Raw genomic sequence first — 19,216 nt, 5'->3', positions numbered from 1 at the left:
AGAGCGGAAGCCTGTTCGAGGAGAAGGCCGAAAAATGAGTATGAGTGAGTCCTATTTCGGATGGTCGCAATCACCCAGGTGATCGGAATAATAGAAGAGCGAAAGGAGGCTAGAATTGCTGCTAGAGATGCCTTCAAAGTGAATTGAAGGCACCCCTGCACCTTCACTGTGGAAGGCGCCTTCGATGAACAGTATGAAGGCGCCTTCCAGCCCTATGGAAGGCGCCTTCGACCAGGCTGATTTTAGCCGTTGCCAAAGGATAACTTTATCCTTTGGCGCCTCGCTGGAGGCGCCTTTCAGCCCTATGGAAGGCACCTTCAAGCCACGGATAAGATTTTCTAAGGGCTATAAAAAGACACCTGGACCTAGGAAATAGATAACAACTCTTGTATTCTTTTTCTAGCAATAGTCTGAGCAATTAACGAGTGTAAGAGACTTCTTCGCCTTCACAATCAATTGATCCACCTAATTTATGACCTAGTTTAACCTTACCAAATTCAGGTTAGTTTATATAGTTTTCTAAAGTGTTCAATTATTTTTTAAATTTCTCGTATTCTTTATCACCCCTCTTTGTTGGTTCTTTTTTACTTATTGTAATTTATAAGTCTTTTACATTTGTTGAATTTATAGGAGAAACTAACAATGAAGTTACTAAAAAGCGAGGAAGAGGCCCTGCTCAAGGGGATTTATATGTGGGTGAAAAATTAATAGTTGATTTCAACGAATCATTCCAGGCTATTGAACCGAATGTAGGGAAGTATTCATCATTGCTTGGTCGAATTGCTCATAATGGTGTCCAAGTTCCCTTAACATATGTGGAATGGTCTGACGTGCCCACACATGTTACAGATTATATCTGGAATGAAGTTCAAGTAAGTTCTTCATTTTTGCTCTATTATTAATCATATCATATGACCAATATGACAAAGCAATGTTTCTAACCTAGTTATAATAATTGTTTCTAAATATTTTTTTAATTGTTCATATATCTCCTATAAATTATATAAGAGAACAGCAATGCCCCTCTGGCACATAAATCTGTATGTCTTAAATCTGTTGGCGACAAATGGAGAAAGTGGAAGAATCGAATTAAAACTGATTATTTTAATAGAAAGACGTATGACCAATTGTTAACCAATGTTCCTAATCGTGTTGAACCTGAGCAATGGAGGATTCTCATTGAGTACTAGAGTACAGACAAATTTCAAGTAATTTCTTGTCTCAAATAACATTGTTTATGTTTTTTTAATTATTGTCATTATAACATGTTCAAAAAATCTCTATTTTTTTTTGTTGTTAAGGAAATTTCAAAGAAAAATGCACTCAATAGAGAACTTGTGGGGCCAATACATAGGACCGGAAGGACTTCGATGCCTAACTTCAAAATAAAAGTATGTATAATTATAATATACTATATTTTTCTGGTAACAAATTTATAAAGATTTGTTATTTTTATATAGTTGGCAGCTGATGGAAAGTCAACTGATCCCTTAACAACATACATTGAGTCTCGTTGTAAAAATGGAGTTCCAGCTGATGCTGAGGCTGCAAATTTAATAGTAAACACATTCATTTACAATTCTTATATTGTTAAGAATTATCATTCTGTTTACTTGTGAAGGATCTATATTTATTGATGTTAATAAACATCTAGAGTCAAATGCAAGAAAAGTTATTAGCGGTACCTATTGAGGATCAAACACCTGAGTTGAGACAGAAGATATTCAATAGTTTCATGGGAAATCAAAGTCATGGTTATGTTCGCACTATGGGTTTAGGTCATAGTCCTTTTGATATGCGTACTCACCCCTTGTTATCTAATGAACATTCAAATGAGTTAATAAAAATGTCTACGGAGAAAGCTGTAGCAGAGTATATGAAAGTAGTGACTCCTATTCTAAATCAAATGAAATCTCAAATAGATGTACTTCAATCAAAGTTAGAGAATCATGAATCCCCATTGACTCATCTTGGTATGGAATTCAGTGAATTTAAAAATCAAAAGATATCTTTACTTTATTTAAATAACTGACTTTTATAATGAAGTTTGGTAGTTTTGTGATACGTACATTATTTTTTATTTAGGTTGCAGATAATATTATTTCACATGAACAAGGATTAGATAACCAACAGGTACATCAGTAGTTGTTTTCATAAGATTTTTTTTAATTTTATTAACAATTTAGTGATGTAGTATTGTACATATTTTTAAGCTGTAGATAAATTTATTTTACAGGTGCAACAACTTGAAAGACAAAGATATTGACAAACACATAAACCATCATTTCCTATTACGAGATGAAGAGGTTTGTTTAACTTGGGGTTGTTTATGTTGTATATATATATAGTTGCAAGAAAGAGGATTATGTGTTAGATGATGAGATTTCTTATTGAAATATTCTATTTATTGATTTTTTTTAACAGTATATATTATAAATTATCTTTACCTCTAATAAGTGTTTTTTTTTATGTTCAGGATTTTGGTGAAGAAGGGTTATAGAAGTTATCTCTAGATCACGAGGAGTTGTTCTTTAGATTTTCTTTTGTATAACTTTCATGGGAATAGTTATTTTTTATTATCAAATTAATGATATATATGTAGATATTTCTGTTATTGGATGAATGTTGGATGCACTTCAATTAATGATTATAGAATTTTATATTGTGGATATCATTTTTAATTTATAAAAAGAGAGTTTTTCCTTTTGTTTTGAAATGATAATTTAATAAATTTAATCTAGATTAATTTGTATAATAAATGTTCTTTAAAGATTATTAATTTTTGTCATAATTATTACATCTAACAAGTTAAAATATTAGGGGCAGTAATTTATTATCTTCACTTCTATTTAAGACAGCACATTACCATCTCGATTTAGTGTCTTTAGTTTTTTCACAGGATAAGACATAACATTTGAGACAAAACAATAATTGTCTTAAATACTTTTAAGACAATTAAATAATTGTCTTATCACCGTCTTAAATAGCATTTGAGACAGTACAACTGTCTCAATATTTTGTTGAGACATTTGTATTAGGGGCGAATACATTACCGTCTCAAAAATATTTTGAGACATTAAATTTATAATTTAAGACATATTTTGTTGTGTCTCAAAAGCCTAGTTTTCTAGTTAACGGTCGAGAAAGATGTTTATTTTTCTTTTTGACAGATAAACTTAACCCCCTCTTGTCGGCCCTAACTGGTCCAATAAGCTCAATTCTAGATGGCTGGAGAATCACCTAAGAGAGCATGGGGAAAAGATTGGTCAATACTATAATTGACCATTCAAATGAACAGTGTTTGAGGCGCCTCCAATGACTTTGGAGGTGTCTTGACCTTTGGCAGCAAAGCTGCCGCATTCAGGACCCGAGGTACCTCCATTGTGTCTAAGGTGCCTTGAATGAATAGTGTCAAAGTAGCCCAAGCACATTGAAGGTCCCTCCAATGCGGTAGAAACATTAGCAACCGTTACACTTCGGATAAAATTCTATCCACACTAAAGGCGCCCTAGATCCCTTTGGAGGTGCCTCTGAGCCACGTCAACCAACAGTAACATTATGCCAGGAGGGTATAAAAAGTCTCTTGGACGTAGGAATTAAATAACAACTTGTATTCACTTTCTATACTTCTTTCTGAGTTGTTAAAATTTGTAAGAGGTTTCTCCACCTTCAATGAAAAAGTTTTTAGTGACCTTTTCATTGCCTTAGATTATCAATCACCTATATTGTAAGCAAATAACCATTATGCCTCTTTCCTTGCTAGTTCAAAAAGCAAGAAAAATTATGGATTTCATTTCAGGGTTATTCAACCCCCCTTTTACCGGTTAACGAAGGTCCAATAGGTTCTCCCCTTGGGGGAAACCCTAGAGCCATCTTTTGAAGCCGCCTTCGATGATTCGTCCTCCTCCGGAGTAAGGGAACATCTCTAACGACACTGGAACTCATGGATAACCATATCTCTTATCTTTATTTCATTTAATGAGTTGTAAATTTGTATTTCTTTATCTCTTGGGTATGTTTCCCTTCTCCATGGAGTAGATTCTCCCGATTTAGGATGTAGAGAGTAATTATGATGTGATGATGATATATGAACTATGTATTTAGTCATTTTTCTATTCTATGATATGTTTATGACTTGTTCTAAATGTGTTGTGTCTTGTATGTGTTTGATGAAATGTGTAAATGGTGAATGCATATGAATGTCAAGGTTTGGTCATAATGTAGAGGAGAAGTTTTGGATTGTATGACCGGGGGCCTAGTGACAGAGGATATCCATTTAACTGGACTTTCCGGAGTCATCGCTTTGAAATGGGGGTTAAATCTCTACAAAGAATTATCTAATTAGAGTTTAATGAGTTTTTACCAACTCAGTGTTAGGAAGTAACTTGTGTAATTTAGAAAAAAAATGTGGAACCACCACATCAGCGACCCCCTAGAGCCGGTCCCACGAATATGGAGGGAGGTAAATGTAGGTACACAACTGAAAGCGCATGGTCGGGACGCTAACCCCAGGCAATGACACCCCAAGTATCGAACCCTGGACCTCTCGACCACGAAACCATGCGCCCCCAGCTGTGCTACGCCCTGGGGACAACTTGTGTAATTTAGAGATTGTATAACTGGAGGCCCCTAATGACAAGGAGTATCCCTTTAGTTGGTTTCTTTATGTTATCTCTTTTACTTCGTAACATTAAAGTACAAATTATGTAAACACTCTTGTGTAATTGTCATGGGGTTGTATTGGTAATTTAATTAGAATCTCTACAAGATCATAAACATAGAAGGTAAAGAGATGAACAATATATAAGAACATTAGCTAGTATCATAGTAAAATTAAAATCCTAAACTCATCCCCAAAATTATTTTCACTCTCCCTTGATCACTCCCTCTCTCTTACTCTTTTTCTCTCTTTCTCTCACTCTCTCAATCTTTTTACTTATAAACATTCAATTAATTTTTAATTATCTAGATAATTTACTTTAATTAATTTCTAATACTTAATCAGTAATATTTATGGATGAATATTTTTATTATTGGATAACCATTTCATAGAATTACAGATAGGCAGCGAGTTTTTTTACACCATTACCTATGCACCCATCAAGTGAACCAATCCCGGACCAGAAAAATCTCCGAAGAGTATACAAGTGGACAGCCTCATTTCGTTTCCCTTCAATCTAAATCCAAAGCAATGACTTCATCTCCTGTCTTCTTCCGGATGGGGCTTCCTCCTCCTCCTCCTCCTCCTCCTTCCGATGCTGACCTCCGCTCATCGAAAGCGCAGAAGAAGCTACTGTACCACCCTCCTCCTTCTCCTCATCCTCCTCCTCTAACTCATTCTACACGACTCCCCGTTTCCCGACGAGATGTTATCCTGACCATCTCAGCTCTTCCCCTCAGCTTCACTGCGCCACCCCTTCTTTCGCACGCACGAGAGAGAAGGGGGAGAAAGGCCATCCCTCCGGAGGAGTACATGACCAGCCGTGAGTTGAGTTTCCTGCATCTTCTTCTTTTATGCACCATTTCCTAGTATCGCAAAGGCATTCTAATTTATAGGCTTTGTAGCCCAATCTGGCTAGCTCAGTTCTGTAATCTTTGTATTTTTGTTGGTGAAGGATATAATCGGATGCAAATTTTTAGTGTCTTTTGTTTTTAAAAGGAATTACTTTATTTGCACTGATTGCTCTACTTCTCCTGCCTCATTCGGTTATCATCTCTTTTAAATTTTCTTCATCTTCTTGTATTATGCACCGTTGCTGAAGCCTTTGTCTTCTTGTCACAAGGGCATTCTGGTTAATAGTGGTTTTGTAGACTAATTTGAACGCCGTCAGCTCTATAACCTTTGTGTGTATGTTTGTGATGGGAGCAAACTGGAGGCAATTTTCCCGCAGTGATTATTCTCAATCTCCTATATAAGCCGGGTTGGAATAACGTCCATCACAATTCAATGTAACCTCATCCCTAGGTTTCATGGACACCAGAAACTCTCCCAGAGAATTAGAAAACCTTCCTTCATGCAAACTTCTTGGTCTATGAGAATCTGCAAATCTCCTAAGGGATCTTGGAGGTTCCAAAATGCTCCACTAATTGAGAAAATTGCAGCAGTCACAAAATTCCAGCTGAATTACACCAACACAATGCTAAAAAAGTTAAATAATTATACACTAGATTTCCTGCATAGGGCTGCAATTGAGCCCAAACTGGCTCCCCAAGTGCAACATATCAACTGTCCAACTGTTGGTTCATTATAAGCGGTTCATATAGGTTGAGCTCCATGTTGAGCCTGTCCTAGGTGTAGGGTGCAGTGGTAAGTCACTCCCACCCCTGAATTAGTTTACCAAAACCCTGTGTGGAACCATTACTTTGAGATAATGAAAGATAGTTTATTTTGAGAGTTCTGTTGTCATCATCTAACACTCAATTTTAGCAAATGAAAGAGTACCCTCAATAAGTGCAATTTTTTTATACTTGTAATTGCAGCAGGCTCGACAATATGAAGCATATGATATTTTAGTGGAAACATTTAATGATAAGGTTTTTGGATTTTCTCTGTATTATTCTATATTTGCTCAAGTTATGTCAAAATGGCCTTTAAATGGATTGATAAGATAGGGAAAAAAAATGCTAGACAAGTTGATATTTTGAAGCATCAATTATGCTTATTTTTTCAGCATATTATTTAAAGTCAAATGAACTATAATCTTTGTGGTACTACATGACTTCTCTCTTTTAGATTAAGTTTCTTCTGTGCTATAGTAACGCCATATTTTCTTAATTTTTGATTTAATGACATCTAAATGTGTACAACAGTCAAAGGCTTGCAGTACTGTGATCTCGAGCTGGAAACATGGATTATCAAAAAAAAAAAAAAAAATTGAAGTCCTGTGATCTTTTAGTATATGTTTCTGGTGTTTTAGTAATTTCATATTTTCTTAATTTTCAGTTTTCTGAGGTCTAAATGTTTAAAACAGCTGAAGGCTTGAAGTACTATGATCTTGTTGAGGGAAAGGGCCCCAAAGCTGAGAAAGGCCTCACAGTGCAGGTTGTTTCCATATCAAATTGCCTGACTACTTGTTCCAGTGACAAATGTTTTCTTTGCAGATGAAAATGCAAACCACATCATTGTATGCTGACCTTTGCTCTTTTAGGTACACTTCGACTGCATCTTTCGAGGGATCACAGCAGTTTCTAGTCGTGAGTCTAAACTTCTAGCTGGAAATCGCATCATTGCACAGGTTATTTCCACGAGCGCAATTTGATTGTAGCATTTGCATTGTGTCTTCTTCAGTAATGCTGATCGTATTTACTCATGATTGCATTCTTGTGGTAACACTAAGTGATTTCCTCATGTAATCACTAATTCGGAGGGAAACATAGAGATCCAAGTTTCCTATCATGTGTTTTTTTATTGCTATGTGGATTATAGCATAATTCCTTCCTATTTTCATGTAAATAAATTTTGTCCGCAATCAATTCTTCTCCGAGTAATTCTGTATTCTTGTTTTCATGCTCACAACTCGTTGCTGCTTGGCATTTTTGCTAACATCGTTGCTCATTTTTAGTGTCTGTCCATGACAAACTTTTGTGAAATTGTAGCACTGACAGAGCTTTCTTCTTTTAGTAGCCATATGAATTTATTGTTGGTTCACTACCTGGTAAAGAAAGAAAGCGTGAATTTGTGGACAATGCAAATGGTCTTTATTCTGCCCAGGCTGCACCGAAACCCCCAGCAGCTCTGTATACGATAACCGAAGGCATGAGAGTAGGTGGGATGGTGAGTGTCTACAAAATCTTTTTGCTTACATGTTTCCTTGAAGCACATTCGTAGCTTACACTGTCTTGGCTTTTCATGTCCATGTTCTATCTTGAATGGTGCAGAGAACGGTGATCATCCCCCCTGAAGTGGGTTATGGAAAAAAGGGGATGAATGAAATACCAGTAAGAGTGTATATTATTTCTGAAATTCATCGTTTCATCAATAACTTTTATGGGTTCGGTCTGGAAAGTAGATCTATCTTTTTGTTTATATGCATTATCTCATCTATTGTTCATGTTCAGTCTAGAAAGTAGATCTATGGTTCCTAATCACACTCCTAGTTTGGAATGAGCGAATGAGGAAAAACTAAAATGATGGGGAGCAATCATTATGCACAAACTCTTGTAGGTATCTTTAAAGCGGCTAATTTTCGTGAATTTTCAACCTTGTAGCCTGGAGTTGATTTTGAAATGAATGTGGAGCTTTTGGAAGTGGTACCTCCAGGAGGAAAGTAATCTATGTTCTTAAGAGGTCAGCATCTCGGGGACTTTGTTTAGTTTGTTTGCCAGACAGGCAAAAGTCTTCTACTTCATGAATGAAATACAAAGTGCCTTTTGTTTCAGCAAGATCCCCTTCTTGAAATGCAAGACCAAGGCTAGTAGAATGTTTGGTTAACTTGTCGGTGCACCGTGTATATTATTTTAGTTTTTTTGTAAATGTTCAAGTTAAATTAAACCCATGATGAATACTTTCAAGCTTCCTATATGTTATTTGGGAAAGAAAATATGGTTCCTTAGTTTGCAACTTCCATATTATCCTCCACTGTGTTATCGGCATGTATATTCGGCGTTAGCTCTATCTCTCATTGTGGTAACACTTCTGTTTACAATGTTGAATTGGAACAATGTGTTGCAGGTGAGCTCATGCTTGTACTAATTCATAGAAGTACAGAACTCACTCTGATGTAGTAATTCAGCATCTGAAATTTGTTATGCTAGGCTTTTAAATCCGAACCGATGGATGAATCTCTGGTTCTCAGTTTTTGTGGCCCATTCAACTGACTTCCCAATCGATCGAATTGAATGCTTCAGAGCGATCACCAAGCAACCAGTTCCCTCTAGTTTTGAAAACATTGGTTTTATGCAGTGTGGTGTACTAGTGCACATGTTAGATATGAACTCACTCTTTTACCTAGTTCAGTGGCTGCAAACACTAGGTATCGTATTTTATATATCATAAGAGTTTACTTATTCGTCTATTTAAGATTTTTTTAAATGAGCCAAACAATCTATTTAAATCTTAAATATGGTTTATCAAAAATAAAAATAAAATCAGTTAAAATTTGGAATAATTTTATTTGAACGAAACATTCCATTTCCAATTAAAATGGACATTTCATTTAACACAAATTATGCAAAATATCCTTATATTATTTGATCACTCAGTGAGGTAGAAGTTAGTATATAGCTTCTACAAGTGTAGAAGTCAGCTTCTACATAGTGTATATATTAGCTTCTACACATTGTAGAAGCCAGTTGTTAGTTTTCACAATAGTAACTTTATATTATTTTGATTTTGCTTCAAAATAACTGATATGAGTGATTCTATGAGTGATAACCTAATTAAAATAACTGATGGGGACTATCAAATGAACATTATTCGATCACAATCGATGGTATAAAAGCTAGCATATAACTTTTACATGTTGTAGAAAAAAAAATGTGGAACCGTTACATCAGCGGCCCCCTAGAGTCGATCCCACAGATATGGAGGGAAGTAAATGAAAGTACACAGCTGAAAGCGCATGGTCAGGACGCTAACCCCAGATAATAATACTTCGAGGATCGAACCTTCTACATGTTGTAGAAGCCAGCATGTAGCTTCTACACTGTGTAGATCGAGTGCTCATATAATATAAGGGTATTTTAAATCATTCATATTTAATGGGGTATCCATTTGCCTTTAATTGGAAATGGAACGTGCATTGACTATTTTGAAAATGATGTCCTTTTATTTTTGGCCATTTAATTTTTGACAAAATAAAAAAACTACAATTTTTATCGAACCAGTAAATAAGTTTTCAAAATACTCAAATCATATATCATAGTTTTAAAATTATCAAATTGTGTACTCACTTCCCATTTTATCCTCGTCCTCAAATCAACTTGACTAGAAAAAAAATTAGTCTGATTTTTTTTTCCAGTCGAATTGATTTTCTTTCTATGTGTTCGAAAAATCCATCAATCGGTTTCAGCCAAAATCAACTAATGGATCTAGTGATTTCAGAATGATAAGAAATTAGCTCTTATGTGTTCATCTAGTTCTACTGATTGTAAAAATGATATCAAACATTAATTTGACTCAATATATTGAGAGCAGTTATTTTTTAAATATGAATGTATCTGAAAACTAATTCGTGCTAAAAAAATCACTGCTCTCAATATATTAGGTTAAATTGATGTTTGATAGCATTTTTATAATCAGGAGAACTAAACGAAAATATAAAAACTGGTTTCATGTCATTTTGAGATCTTTATGTCCATCAACCTATTTTAGCTGAAACTAACTAATGGAGCTAGAGATCTCGAAATAATATGAAATCAGTTCATATGTGTTCATCCAATTATCCTTATTGTAAAACTACTATCAAATATCAATTTGACTCAATATATTAAGAGTGGTGATTTTTTGAACACAAATTAATTTTTCGGATATATGTGTTTAAAAAATCATTGCTATCAATATATTAAGTTAAATTGATGTTTGAGGATATAAATATAATCATAAAAACTAAAAGAACTCATAAAATCTAGTTTTACTTCATTCTAAACTCTCTAGGTCCATCAACTAATTTTGGCTGAATGAACCTAAATTGATTTTATTTAAGTTCATTCAGTCATAGTTTCAAAAAAAAATTACTACTCTAAATATATTACGTCAAATTGATGTTTGATAGTATTTTTATAATCAGAAGAATTAGATGAACATATAAGAACTGATTTCATATCATTCTAATATTTTTAAGTCCATCAGCCAGTTTTGGTCGAAACTTGTTGTTGGACCTAGAGAACTCAAATAACATGACACTAGTTTCTATATGTTTGTTTAGTTCTCCTGAATGTAAAAATATTATCAAATATCAATTTGATCTAATATATTGAAAACAATGATTTTTTGAATATGAATGTGTCTTTATGTTCATCAATCAATTTTAATTAAAATTGACTTATGAATTTTTTGAATAGAAAAAAAATGATTCCTCTTGAAAAAAATTAATCGGTTGATTTTTTTTTTTGGATGAAAGTAAAATGAAAAAGTGGTTAAGATTTGATAATTTTAAATTTATGATATAAATGTTTTAGAAACTTATCTATTATTTATTATTATTATTTTTTTTGAAAAACTAGTTCAACATGTGGTCGAATTGTCGAAATGATTGATAAGATCCTATTCGAGTTAACTTAAATATTAACCAAAACATTTTAAATTGTTTTTTTTAAGTCAACAATTCATTGTTTTTTTTTTCCCATCTTTTTTCTTCTATAAATGAACGACGCAGTCCCCTGAAGCGTCCGGCCATCTTATCTTCTTCTACTGCTGCTCCGCTAGGGTTGGAGCAGGAAGGATGATGCAGAGCTCGCTGAGGTACGATGGTGATTCCAAGTCCCTTCGCATCCACGCCAAGGAGAGGATTCCACTCGCCTCCGATACCCTACTCCAGGTTCATTCCCATCCTTACTTCCCTCTCTCCTTTGCGTCGGGACTGGATCTTTCTGTTTTCGTAAGAAGGAAACAATTAGCTTTGGACTTTGGACTTTCTCCATATAGATCAGAATATCTAGCCAAAAAAAAAGGAGGAGAAAAAATAGTATGGATCTTACATTTGTGCTTTTAGGTCTAAATGTTTCATGCATTGCTTCCTATGATTACTGTTTCTTGTTTAGAAATGATGAATTCCACGGTGTTGCTGAATTTTTCTGTTTTTCTTTCTGGAGAAACTAATTATATTGTATTCTCGTTTCTTGTTTAGAAATGATGAATTCCACGGTGTTGCTGAATTTTTCTGTTTTTCTTTCTGGATAAACTAATTATATTGTATCCTATCAGGCTCATGCGGAGTTAGACACCAAATCTGGAAGTCCTAGTTATCTTTCTTTAATGTTTCGGCATTTTTATCCTGAGGTACATCTTTTGCGCTGATATATGCTTTGAACATAATAAGAATCTGAGTTTGTGGAGTGACTTTTGTTCTGATCGAGTAGGCGTCAGCCAGCATGGGTATGGGCGTCCAATTTAACAAAGATGAGAAACTGAGCTATACTGTTCAAGCAAAGAGAGCATTCCCAATCACAGCCAATGGATTAGCGGGCATAAACTTGAAAGGGAGGTACTATTTTGCTGAAGGATTTAAGGAGGTTTGTACTTTTTGATATTTCCCATTTTTTTCCAATTTAAATTGTGAAATTTCTATAATGACTAAGAGATATGAGCATTGTCTTGGATGTAATTTGTTACTCTTTTCTTCTTGAATTGAGAACACACATTTGAATGATAAATTGATTTGAAGTATCATAACCAGCCAGTTAAGTCATCATTGAGTGAGCCTAGTTCAAGGATAATTTTAATGGTTCTTGCCTCTAGGTTTGTTGAATACTACGGATAATCTAAAATTACTTGTAGATATTTCTGGATAATAGGGCTTGATTATTTGTACCATGGTTCACTATGGGGGTTGGGTTAAATTCTATGTTACTGATATTTTTCATTGACTCTTCATTGATTTATGTTCACTGTTTCAGGATTGTCATTTGACAGAAAAGCCTGTGTGGCAATATCTCTTAGCTAAGTCAATTTGCAAGTGAAATTGTCAATCTGAATTGCAGTTCTGTTTAAGATGTTGGATGTGATTGATGCCCTTTTTCTTTTGCTCTACTACTTCATATTTAAACCAAGACACTTTTCAGTTTATATTAGAATCATTAGTAAATATCTTATCATTTGCCTGAGTTTGAAATTCTCAATGAGGCAAGTCACGCAAGATCATTCATGACAATCTTGTATTCTTACTTATGGTGGTAATGGTTATGTTTGATCACCATTTCATCTACTCACAACTGCATGACAAATTGTCTGCACAAGTAATAGCTTGTTGTTTGGGCTAAATATATAAATTACTGGCGTACTGATCCCATTAAGTAACTCACTTGTGAGAATTATATTATGCACTTCGTCCGAGCTCATTGTTTGAATTCAGTATAGTTTTACTGCTCGTTAGCTCAATAGGACATGAAAATTATGTAATAGAGTTCATGCAAAAGTAACAACTCAAAGTTTGAAGTGAGTGTAGTTTATTATTGGTTTGTCCCACATGATGATGAAAATTGTATAGATTATGTTGCACATTCTTAATTTCTCTTTGGGCATAGTATGGTATCACTAGTGAGATGAGCATTACGAGACAATTGCTTTCAGCAATAATAGATGTCATGTGAGAGAAATACTTCGAGTGTGATTGTCCCTGTGTACATAAGCTTCATTGTTTCAGCTTTTCTCTATTGTTCAGGCTTTTCTCTACAGGTAAGGGAGGGGTTTAAGTATAAGTCGAGTTTATTTATGCTCAATTGTCTCTTAGTCATTTTCTTTTTCATTTACAATCCAAATTATTAGTTTGTAATATGATTCTTAACTTCTGTCGCGTACCATATATCATATGTCGAGTGGAGACGAACCCCTTGTTAATTTATTGATAGTTAGTTTTCTATCTTGTCTGTGATTGTTACATCAGTATGACAGTGTTATGTACATTCTGACTGTTTTCATAAACTTGAAATTCTCAATTTACCTTAAAAGAGTTATTATTTATATCTGTAGAGGAAGGCAAAAGGTGCAGTTGAGTTAGCATGGGCCATTCTCAATTTCCAGAAAGAACAAGATGTGAGGATTAAATTTGGATATGATATCAGTAACCAGGTATGTGTCTTTCCCTAGATGACACTTGGCAACTTAGATCTGCATCATGAACTCCTAGTTGTATATATATCATCCTGAGCAAGCTGTGCTCGTAGACCCCTTAGACCGCACTTGCAATGTGTTCTAATTGACTATCTGTGTAAGCGGGTTACATTCAGCATATACACAATCTTGAATGGTGGGTTTTGATGTGTTGGGTATTGTGATAGATCGCGTATGTTTCATGGGATTGTAAAGTCGTGCTTTCTCCCACAGTTACCATTAAGGGACTCCTGGTCTTGCCATATGTCAGTAGACACTTGAAAGTTGCTTTGGATTACAGTGGAAGTTGTACGGTATGGTAAGACTGATGATAGAACCTTGATTGCATTCAAACCAACAATTCCGAAGTTCGAGAGAGCCCTCCATTTTACACTGTAGAATATTATGGGCCCAGGCCAGCCAACAGAAAATAATCTTGTGGGAGTAAGATTCAGAGGGGCATATTCCTCTTTAATATATAGATATTCATACGCTATTTTGGTGATGACTAAAAGGAGAGAAAAGCCTCAACTTCTCAATTCTCATTCAGTAGGCTAGAATGTCAGGTTTATATCCCATTATCTAGGACTAGTAGGGCTGGAAATGAACCACATGTTTGTGAACAAATTTGTTTATGTTCGTCCAATAGTGAAAGTATATATAAAAGAAATAAGCTTTTACATTTGTGAGCTCGGTTCACTAATGTTCATGAACAATTTATTAATGTGAAATTTTAATTATAATTTATTTCTTATTTTTTATTCAAATTCATAAAAATGTAAGAAAACTAAGAATATAGTATTTTATAAAATTTACAATCTTAAATTATATTCATAATAAATTAAAAGTAAGGAAATAATATAAGTTTCATCGATTTAATAAATATTTAACCAAAATTATAAGGACAACTATGTTGTTAGTTGAGCTTGATAAAAAGTTCAAACTTGGGTCGAGCTTAATGAGATTTTTTAATAAACAAACTTGAACATTCTCGATAAAAAAATAAAACAAGCTTGAAGAAAGTTAAGCTTGGCATGGTTGATTCGTTTACACCCCTAAAGGATGGGCTGCATGATTCTTATCTCCCCATTAAATTCTAGTTCGATTACCTTATTATCTTCTAGAAAATGGCATCCCATTGCATCTTCTTATTACTTAATGTTTTTAGGTATTTATGATATATTTCTGGGGACAGGTAACTTTCGATGATCATAATGCACTATCTTGTTTGAGGATAAAAATACCTATCACTAACTTTTTTTTGACACCTTTGAATTCGTTAAAAGTGAATGGTCAAAACGATGATGATAAATAGTTGTTTTTTTTCTCAACGCAAGGAGAAATTTTTTACAAATGAAATAAGGCCTAATGTTTTCTCACTAATGCAGGTGCCGTATTTACAGATCAGAGAAAACAATTGGACCCTTAACGCCGATGCCAATGGAAAATGGAATGTGAGATTTGATCTCTGATCCTTACCTTTACCATTTATGGCAGGTGTAAGACTGAGACTCATTTTTGAAGGCTTGAGTTGATTCATCTCTACCCTATGGCATTGTATTGATAGCATGACCCATTTTCGATTGTTGTTATTGAGTAATGTTCTTTCATGCTCTCCCTGTTTGTGTTTCATCGTCGTTGGAGCTTCTGCACTAGCTCCTCCCTTCTCAGTTAAGTTTTCATGTCAAAGATTCAATCACATTGACCCCTCTCCCTTTATGAGTGTTGAGCATTGCAACATTCGATCCGTTCATTCAATGTTTCTCCAAAGGAATTACACTATCACTTCCTTCGTAGGTGTCGTGTTTGCACTTGTTCATCTTCTTCCTCCTCTTCCACATTTAAAATTATCACTTTAGCTCCTTTTGTTTAAAATATTTTTTTTCAATATCGGCCAAACAATTGAGACAACATAATTTAGAATAGGGATAATGATAAAGTTACAAACCGATAGAAAATAAATCACGATAACTAGGCAAAAGGAACTGAAGCATAAGCGGGTAAACTGTATTTACCCTTCCCACAATGACAATTTAAACTAAAATCCTCTTAGGGATAACTATGACACGAGTAGTTATCCTAATTAACCCCAATCATTCTCTAATGTATCTTCTCGGTATCATATGCCACAGTGTGCTCCTTCCACACTTCATTCTCCAAGTATTTCTCATAGAAGCTAACATTTCCATCTGCCTTCACAGTCAAAGCAGCAGAGCTCCTTGTTCCATAGAGTCCCTGTCCAATTGGATACAAAACAAAGGAATTGGCTAGGCTACATGAGCACGAATCTTATGATCTTTTTGAATCTAGACATGCTTGACATGCCCAGACCGAATGGCTAAAAAGACACCCTCCATAAAATTCCTTAAGGAGAGTCTTGCGAGGGAAATAAAAAGAAAAAAGGGTTCGACTTGCGCTTACTAGTTTGGTCTTGACCTCAACAAAAATGGAGCTCAAATTGAGTTCCCAGTCCGGATCGCAGCCAGTGTTGGGCAAGCTTTCTCTATCAGCTTTTGTGGTGTCACACATGAGCTTCTCGATCATGTCTATGGGATGGATAACCTCTTCCTCTCCATAATTTAGAATTAGGTTGATGAAACCCGCGCGAAGGCATTGTGCCTATGGAAGGTTAAACATTGACGATAGCAACATATAATATTTTGTTGTATGACCCGATTAAGATATGAATCCCGACCTAATTCTTTGCTCACCTTATGCCAGGAGGTGTCCAATTTCGCATTTGAAAGCACATGAAGGCCTGGTGAGACCATTTGTATAGTAACAGGTTCCCCTTTTGGTCTATTTGATACATAAACCATGAGCTTAGCAGAAATGTCAGCAACTATGAGATTAAACCCATTATACTCATTTGCTTCCTCCTTCAATTCCTCTGCAAATTCTAGTGGGCTCATCCTCCCCTGCAATGGTCTAATTTTTGTTCAAGGACTCAAAACAAACCAATTTATACGAATGATTGAGATTAAATCTCGACACATTCTACAGCTATAAAGGGGGCTTATAAGGATGCATGACCTACCTGAAGAAACCTAAGAGGCAAGTCTCCTCTTGTTCTTGCGCAGGGGAGGACATCAGGCTCCAACACATTGGTGAGGAAAGCCAACCTTCCGTCCCTCGTGCAACCCAACCATGTTCCGCCGCATAAGCCATCCCTTCCTCCCAAGATCTTGGTGCATTTTCCCCACCATCCCACTGGATCCGTAGGCCTGACACCATTCCTTTGGTTAGCTTCTAGGTTTACATATGTATCCTTTGAGATCTCTCTTAAAAGTTACAAACAATGTATATAATTCACAATTTAGATACAAATCATCCGCACTAGGACAAAGACTATAAATGAAGAATTCAAGTGTTAGAATGAACAAGATAATCAATCTTTCACAACTAAAGAAACAACAATAGGAAAACGATGAAACTAGGTTTCGTCATACCTATCATGAAACTCATCTCTATTGTGCAAAAGGATTAGTGGGTAGAGAGGATGATCTTGCCAAAGCCATGCAACAATGCACATCTTGTTTTTTCTCTAGTCTTCTTTTCTTCTTTTCTTCTTTTCCCGATGAAATACAATATATATAGATCTGTGTCCATCTACCAACATACTAAACAAAACCCAAGCAAGCAATGAAACATGACAAACCCTTCCAAATTCTCACATCCTCACCTATTCCAATGACCATATTTATTGACTAGGGTTTAAGTTGCCATCTAAAATAAGTAAAATGTTGCACATGGATGCTTTAAGTGGTCTCTAAATTTGTGTTCACAAAAGAGTTTAAAGTCTTAATCAAATAGCCACTTATAGATTCAATTAGATCGATGTGGGAGTGATTTGCATTATGAGACCAAGGCACTTCACTTGAATTGCATTTACTAAAAGAACCACATCAATTTTAATCTACGTTCATTTACTATAGTAAAGGTCTCTAGAGTCTAAATTATCTTGGAGGCATCTAGTCTCAATCCACTGTTTCTCACTTTTCACTTTACCCTGTTCTTATAATTATGATATAAGATGACTCACAACCATCCGTCCGATGTCTACTACTATCTCACCTCACCTGTTCATGGTCCATTAGCATTAAACCTGGATCATATCCTTTGATAAATTATCATTTTTATCGGAAATTTAATCAAAAGACACGTGCTACTTTATTATTTATCAAAAGATCCATCTTTTTATAGTATTTTTCTCATTCTATCCTCCTGATTACTTTTTTTTTATTTCTCATCATTTCTCTCTCTTCTCTTTTCTCCTATGCATGCAATGTTTCTTCTCTTTCCTCCCCTCTTTTTTCCTCTCTTTTGCACATTGACTCTTCTAAAACATTTTAGCATTTTTGAGAAATTGAAATAAACAATGGATAGTATATTTGAACTCGTTGAAATCTTAGAAATTCACAGAAACTGAAATGGGTGTAATCGAAACTCTCTAAGTTCATCAATGGATTTTGGTCGAAATTCACTTATGGATCTCGAGAGCTCCAATTGCACCTATTTCAATTCCTGTAGATTTTTCGGGTTGCAAGGAGTTCAAATATGTTATCTATTGTTTATTTCGACTTCTCAGGGGTGTTAAAATGTAATAAGAAAGAATTGTCAAAATTCTCTACGTTGGGCCTGATATGGAATCATATCAGGCACGCGGAGAATTTTGACGACTCTTCCTTATTACATTTTAATACCTCTAAGAAGCTGAAATAAACAATAGATAGCATATTTGAACTCTTTGCAACTCTAGAAATCCACAGGAATTGGAATAGGTGCAATCGGAGCTCTCTAGGTCTATCAGTGGTCGAAATCTACTGATAGACCTAGAGAGCTCCGATTGTACTCATTTAAGTTCCTGTAAATTTCTGATGTTGCAAGGAGTTCAAATATGCTATTCATTGTTTATTTCGACTTCTCAGAGGTGTTAAAATGTAATAAGAAAGAATCACCAAAATTCTCTACGTTGGGTCTGATATAGAATCATATCAGGCCTAATGTGGGCCAACGTGGAGAATTTTGATAATTCTTCTTTATTATATTTTAACACATCTGAGAAGTTAAAATAAACAATGGATATCATATTTGAACTCCTTGCAACCCCAGAAATCCACAGGAACTAAAATAGGTGCAATCAGAGCTCTTGAGGTCGATCAGTGGATTTCGACTAAAATCCACTGATGGACCTAGAGAAGTCCGATGACACCTATTTCAGTTTCTGTGGATTTTTGAGGTTGTAATGAGTTCAAATATGCTATCTATTGTTTATTTCGACTTTTCAGATGTGTTAAAATATTTTTAGAAGAATCGACGTGCAAAAGAGAGAAAAAAAGAGAAGATGAAAGGGAAAAAAGTTGCATCATAGAAGGAAAGAGGAGAGAGAGAAATGACAGAAAAAATAAAAAAAAAGTAATTAGGAGTGTAGAATGGGAAAAACATATGAAAAGGTGTATTCTTTGATAA

General features: G+C 34.9%; 3 protein-coding genes across 4 annotated transcripts; 2 read left to right on the top strand and 1 right to left on the bottom strand.

The window, feature by feature from the left end:
- The first annotated feature begins 5,166 nt into the window (after positions 1-5,166).
- On the top strand, positions 5,167-8,564 carry LOC122052694 (peptidyl-prolyl cis-trans isomerase FKBP18, chloroplastic-like). 2 transcript variants are annotated; one of them, XM_042614363.1, is made up of 7 exons: positions 5,167-5,483; positions 6,972-7,042; positions 7,149-7,235; positions 7,625-7,774; positions 7,879-7,938; positions 8,209-8,287; positions 8,380-8,564. In XM_042614363.1, exons 1-6 carry the CDS (start codon positions 5,192-5,194, stop codon positions 8,269-8,271), a joined length of 723 nt encoding a protein of 240 aa, XP_042470297.1. In that variant the 5' UTR covers positions 5,167-5,191; the 3' UTR covers positions 8,272-8,287; positions 8,380-8,564. The 2 variants fall into 2 exon arrangements, with proteins under 2 accessions (XP_042470297.1, XP_042470296.1); XM_042614362.1 differs by having other exon boundaries at positions 8,209-8,564.
- A 2,730-nt stretch (positions 8,565-11,294) lies between these two features.
- Positions 11,295-15,357, top strand: LOC122052693 (outer envelope pore protein 21B, chloroplastic-like). Its single transcript, XM_042614360.1, has 5 exons — positions 11,295-11,477; positions 11,864-11,938; positions 12,019-12,171; positions 13,628-13,726; positions 15,136-15,357. Exons 1-5 carry the CDS (start codon positions 11,382-11,384, stop codon positions 15,217-15,219), a joined length of 507 nt encoding a protein of 168 aa, XP_042470294.1. The 5' UTR covers positions 11,295-11,381; the 3' UTR covers positions 15,220-15,357.
- A 490-nt stretch (positions 15,358-15,847) lies between these two features.
- On the bottom strand, positions 15,848-17,665 carry LOC122050753 (transport and Golgi organization 2 homolog). Its single transcript, XM_042611635.1, has 5 exons — positions 17,197-17,665; positions 16,785-16,971; positions 16,459-16,665; positions 16,169-16,366; positions 15,848-15,982 (listed from the first exon to the last, which is right to left on the bottom strand). Exons 1-5 carry the CDS (start codon positions 17,277-17,279, stop codon positions 15,848-15,850), a joined length of 810 nt encoding a protein of 269 aa, XP_042467569.1. The 5' UTR covers positions 17,280-17,665.
- Positions 17,666-19,216: the final 1,551 nt, after the last annotated feature.

The sequence above is a fragment of the Zingiber officinale genome, chromosome 3A, assembly GCF_018446385.1.
Source record: "Zingiber officinale cultivar Zhangliang chromosome 3A, Zo_v1.1, whole genome shotgun sequence".
In the NCBI taxonomy this organism is placed as follows: Eukaryota; Viridiplantae; Streptophyta; class Magnoliopsida; order Zingiberales; family Zingiberaceae; genus Zingiber; species Zingiber officinale.
This window is presented reverse-complemented; position numbering and strand designations above follow the sequence as displayed.